Source organism: Austrofundulus limnaeus, unplaced genomic scaffold (genome assembly GCF_001266775.1).
Source record: "Austrofundulus limnaeus strain Quisiro unplaced genomic scaffold, Austrofundulus_limnaeus-1.0 Scaffold63, whole genome shotgun sequence".
NCBI classification, from domain to species: domain Eukaryota; kingdom Metazoa; phylum Chordata; class Actinopteri; order Cyprinodontiformes; family Rivulidae; genus Austrofundulus; species Austrofundulus limnaeus.
The window spans coordinates 1,821,233-1,827,244 of NW_013952465.1; the positions used below are offsets into that span (position 1 = coordinate 1,821,233).

General features: G+C 37.5%; 1 protein-coding gene across 1 annotated transcript in view; it reads left to right on the plus strand.

Moving 5' to 3' along the window:
- The window catches only part of slc25a29 (solute carrier family 25 member 29), a 7,890-nt gene extending 2,229 nt beyond the window's left edge, over nucleotides 1-5,661 (plus strand). The window contains exons 2-4 of the mRNA XM_014009942.1: nucleotides 686-729; nucleotides 1,431-1,514; nucleotides 2,794-5,661. Coding sequence (XP_013865396.1) covers nucleotides 686-729; nucleotides 1,431-1,514; nucleotides 2,794-3,567 — 902 coding nt within the window. The 3' untranslated portion in view covers nucleotides 3,568-5,661. The remainder of the gene's footprint in view (nucleotides 1-685; nucleotides 730-1,430; nucleotides 1,515-2,793) is intronic.
- The last annotated feature ends 351 nt before the right edge of the window (nucleotides 5,662-6,012 follow it).

The window sequence follows — 6,012 nt, forward strand, 5'->3', positions numbered from 1 at the left end:
GCACTTTTCATTAACAAAAATCTCAAAGTGCTACAAAAATAAAAAAATAAAATAACTCTTTTAAAAGTAATTAAAACCAATGATAAAATGGTAAAGAATAAATGAAGACAACTTCCATTTAAATAGCTTATCTTGTAACTGAGTATTATAAACAGGTTTTGTACTTTTTTTTTGAGACCGTGTCCGAATGAAAAGTTGGCTTTAGGAACATGGTTTCATAATCACAGCTCCTCGCCGCACTTGATACTCTCAGGGAAACTTGATTCAGCAGAGAGATGGATCATAGCTGCATGTAATTGCTGAAGGAGGCAATTTTTTTTTAAAAGGAAAGTAATTGCAATGTATTTATCTTCATTTAATCTTATTTAATAGCGTGTCGAATTTTTCAACATGGACTAAAGAAAGCAGCACAAACTATTACAACATAGGAATGTGCTGCTTACGCCCATGTTACGTAACATTCAAAGGCAGGTTAAGGATGTTTTTGTAGGGTGTTGAAGCCCACAGTTGATTCTGAGTCATGAAGTATAWATAGTTGGAACATATAGCTTTAGTATGAAATGACCTCAACAACATTGCGTTCACGTTTTTCTTCTAACTTACATTTTATACTGTATTTTCCTTCTTAAAACATTCCTTCTATACATTTTACGTTCAAATCAAATATTTGTTTTATTGTCTCCAGGTGCTGCTGGAGTATTGGTAGGACACCCTTTCGATACAGTAAAGGTAAGCAGTACCAAATTCATGTCGAAATACGTAAATATCTGCATTTTTGTGTTTTTCAACAAGTCTCTAGAACAGACTATGGTAAACGTACTTATCCTTTCTATCCAACCAGGTTACTCAGATTATGAGCATTGTCAATAAATTGTGAAGTCCTTTCAGAGTTAAAGGGTTTACACTGCAAAAAACTGTCCATCTTACCAAGTTTTAAAATCTTATATCCAGCCAAAAAGTCTTTTTGATCTTGTTTTGAGACTGATTTACTAAACAAGAACTGATTGTGTAAGAAGAATCATCTTGTTTTCAGAATGTGTAAGATTATTTGTCTTGTTAGTCTGAACGTTTGACTCAAATTAAGTCAAAAATTTCTGCCAGTGGAGTAAGAAAATTTTACTTAGTAAGATTCTTGAAATAAGAAAAAATTGAGTCAAATCAAGTATTTTAAGAATCTTACCAAGTAAAATTTTCTTACTTCATTGGCAGAAATATTTGACTTAATTTGAGTCAAATTGACAGACTAACAAGACAAATAATCTTACACATTCTGAAAACAAGATTATTATTCTTACACAATCACTTCTTGTTTAATAAATCAGTCTCAAAATGAGATCAAAAAGACTTTTTGGCTGATATAAGACTTTAAAACTTGGTTAGGTGGACATTTTTTGCAGTGTAACTGATCAGTAAAATGTCTTTTCAAACAGGTTCGACTGCAGGTTCAGAGTGTTGACAAGCCTCTCTATCGTGGGACCTTTCACTGTTTCCAGTCCATCRTAAGACAAGAGTCGGTGAGTTCAATTCATTAAAACCGTAAATCTTTGGCATTCATGAGCCAGACAAAACTGTCACACTGTACTGGTTTATGCCATTTGTCAACAACAACAATGATAGACAGATCTATCTTTAGCAAATTTGTTATTATGGGAAGAGTGGGAAGTGAGTTAAACGTTTGGGGTGTTAGGTTACTGTATGATGCTGTCTTGACCTTAAAACTGAATTAGRCATATTAAATGAGGGACACATTTGATAGAAGTAATTGTAGCTTTCACAATTGTTGGATGAAGGACACAAGGTTAGAAATACTCAGTGTTGTGAGTTTCTCAGGATCATAAAGGGATCCCCAAGAGTTTTTTTTACCTTTGACTACTCAGAGCCAGGCAGTGGTCTAAGTAGTTAGTACAAAGAGGTCTCTAATTCAATACCACAGTCATCACACAGACCATTGTCATGGAGTCCCATCACCATTTTATGGCAGTTGAGCAGGTTGTGCCCAGTTAGGACTCCAACCAGTGTACTTAGAGTTTTCCTTGTCAGGGCAATGAGAGCTTTCCCAAAATCAAATGTTTGGGCCGTTAATCAGTTCCTATGCCTGTCTACAGTCCATTAGCTCCCTCCAGAGGATTGAGTGCTGACGTCTAATCCAGGCCTCTAGGGCGGTTATACAGACTGTTGTTGAAATACCTACAATAGTCCTTTTAAGTGGGTCTGACTGCCAGCTTTTGCAAGATAGTCAACTCTCTCATTACCATAGTCTTAGTAGCAATGATTGTATTATCAAGATAAACCCTTTTCACAGGTCTTTTCAAATACTTTTTTAAACTGTGGCTCCTTAAAAGCAGCAAAGATCTTCTGTGATTGCAACAAAAAACATATTTAAAAATGTATTTGTCTTTAACCAACATTTTGTTAAGCTGGAGAGTATTTTATTGTTTTGACTGCAGAATAATTCCCCAAAAAATCAAATGTGCATGAACATTTTCTTTTCATATATTTATTAGTAGCAGCTCATATGCAGGTTCTAGAAAATCAGGATGGTGGGTAACTAAGTGTTTTCAAATGAGTGCAAAATGAATGAAAATGTGTCAATAAATAAGTTTTATTCATAGGTGTAAACATGTTGAACACTGGTCCTAGTAAGACATTAATGAGTTTGGGTTAAGGAATTTCTGTTTCTAGACAAAAACAATAAAAAAAAAAAAAACACAACAAGCAGGTGCTGACCAGTTAAAAATATTTTTTTTATTATATTATTGGTGTTTTCTGATGCAGAGTCTCCTATTCTTGCAGGTATTTGGTTTATATAAAGGCATTGGCTCTCCCATGATGGGCCTCACATTCATCAATGCTATAGTGTTTGGTGTGCAGGGAAACACTATGCGCCTGCTTGGACAGGACACTCCCAAAAACCAGTTCTTTGCTGGTGCAGCTGCAGGCACCATCCAGTGTGTCATCTGTTGCCCCATGGAGCTGGCCAAAACCCGCATGCAAATGCAGGGTACCGGGGAGAAGAAGAAGTCTTCTCGGAAGACGTATAAAAACTCGCTGGACTGTTTGGTGCGCATTTACAAACGGGAGGGTCTGTGGGGCGTGAACAGAGGCATGGTGACCACGCTGATCCGTGAAACCCCCGGATTCGGAGTGTATTTCCTGGCCTACGATGTGCTGACGCGTAGCCTCGGATGCGAGCCCGACGACCCTTACATGATCCCCAAGCTGCTGTTCGCCGGCGGCATGGCCGGAATCGCCTCGTGGCTCTCCACCTATCCCGTGGACGTGATCAAATCGCGGCTCCAGGCCGACGGCGTGGGCGGAGTCAACCGGTACAGCAGCATCGCGGACTGCGTGCGACAGAGCGTCAGGAGAGAGGGGTACATGGTGTTCACGCGAGGCCTCACCTCCACGCTGCTACGAGCCTTCCCCGTGAACGCAGCGACTTTCGCCACGGTCACCCTGGTCCTCATGTACGCCCGGGGCATGGAGGAAGGACCGAGCGACTGCGAGCCGGCTCCGCCGAGCCACCGCGCTCCGATCCAGCAGCAGACACAGCCCTCCAGCCTGTGACAGCACAGGGGTCCCACCCTCCATGTCAGCACTTTAACAACAACGCATCAAGAGACAGACTCTAAAGACTGTTTGACTCAGACCTAACACAGACGATCCATTCCCAGCTCCGAGTCAGGAAATCCCTTATTTATAAGCCAGCGCCGCTTTTCACTTCCATGAGAAGCGGTGTCTTTTATTTTAATAATTTAGCAAGAATGCCTGCTTCTAAAAGATGGAAATCTGTAAACACGATGTCATCTTTCATGAGAAAAGTGGACTTGAATTGAAGAGGTTTGTGAAAGCTTGTAAGTAACTTTTATTTTCTCAAAAATTCAATGTGAAAAATCAATCCAGACCGAACRAGGAGCCTGACGAGTGTTCGGTGTCGACACTGGAAAGTCATAAGTTTATTATATATACAGTGTGTGGAAACGTGCAATATTTATCTATATACCACAGACGTGAGTTATTTCTTCCTTTTTGTGTGGATGTTTAAAACATTTTTCTGCCTTATTTAGTCCTTTAATCTCCTGAAGCATATATTTGAACACAAACTGTATCGCCTGAAGAGTCGAGAGAGAAAACAATGTAGCAAACTGTGTAAATGTGCAGGTCTTCTCCGTTTGTCTGCTATCAAACCAAAAACAAAACACTACAGCTGTATTATCGTCCTCACTGAGGAGCAGTTGGTACCTGCAGTAGATAAAATTGATCTGGTTTGAAGGGCTCTTCAGCGAACGCAATTATCTGTGAATCCGTGGTGTAGATGTTTGTTTTGTTGTTGTGTACTRGCAAACAAAGTCAGATTTTTAGTGATATAACTACTGTATTCAAGGCCGAGTCTAGACGTTAAATATGCTTGTGATGTTGTCCTTTTTGTTTCAGTTCTATAAGATTCAAGCCAGGATAACTTTGTAATGAGGAATCCTTCATGAGTTTGACCAAAGTGACTGGAGACGTATTCTTTTACCAAAAGAAAACTTCGATTTTTTTTTTGTTAAAACTGGAACGACCGTGTACATTTCTGTAATAGTACTACTGATTTAGCATGACACAATTTGAAAATAATAAAAGTCAAGGTTATTAAAAATGTTTCAGCAAAAATAAAACTGAAACAAAGTTATAAATTTGAAGAATTTCTTTAGAGAAACCTAAATTTGTTATTTTTGCTGTATCCCAAAAATCACAGTATTTTCTTTATTTTTCTTAAGAGAAGTTTGAATGTGATGTTCCCCAAAACTTGATAAATGCATATTTTTTTGCCCAAATCTAGTTTTTAATACTGGAACGAAGCTTTACTCAGAATGCAGGTTCTGAACCAGCTGCAAAGATGGAAAAATATCATTTTATAATATATATAATATAATAATGTGTTTGTTTTTAAATGAATATTTTTATTTAGATATAGTGTTTTRGTACTGAAACTATTTTCTCTGCTAAAACCAGGCACATGTATCTGCTCCCCTCTAAGCACCTAATTCTGTCCKAACGACAGACGATCTGTCTCCCTAAGATTGAGCTAAAGTTGTAAAATTTACAAYCATTTAAAGCACTTTTTTCCTCTCTCATGTATTAAGTGAAAAACACTTTAAAGGTTGAAGTCCAGCTACATTTTGTTGAATGTACCTCACCTGTTCACATGCAGGTGTCTCTAAACAAAGACGTTATTGGATGAAATTTTGTTTTATTTAACCATTTAGTTATTGGAGTCCTGCTGTTTAAAATCAAATGTTACTGTGTGAAAATGTCCACTGCTCAGACACTCGGAGCTTGTGTCACATTGAAAGTGGATAGTTTTTGTTCCAAATCCACCTCTTTAACAGTGACTGTTATAGGTTTCGCATCACAAGACCAGCTATTAAATGGTTAATGCAGCTGATGTAAAACATGCAATATGTACAGAATGTAATTGTGACCATGTGGGACTGATCTAAAGTGTGGTGTATATTTTGCATTCTATATTTATTACAAAAAAAAAGGTGTTTTCATGAATGTTTGACTTGAAGTAGTTTCTGGTTGCTGATACAGAGATTTTATCAGAGATGTATTTTTGTCATGCAGGACCTGTTCGTCTCTGAGGGTYTATACAAACAAATAAAAAAAGAAAAATCATCTGTGTCTTTTAATGCAATTTACAGCAACTCAATGCATCATGAATCATTCACACTTTCAGTAAACACAAATGATTTTATCTTTTAAAGTTTTCTTGTTCTGAATATTTCACTGAAAAGCATGCTTGCACTTGTGTTTGTTAGTAAAATATCCTACAAATCACCAAATTCATTTTAATACAACCGTAATCTACAACTGATTAACTTTTGGWTTTATATCCAGTTGGTATGAGTTAATCGACTTAAATGGCCTSAACTCAATTTTGCACATGTTGAGCTCAAAAGTAGGAGTCTTCCAYGACATGCATACTCTGAGCTCTGACATTTTAAAAATATTATTTACTTTTTAAAC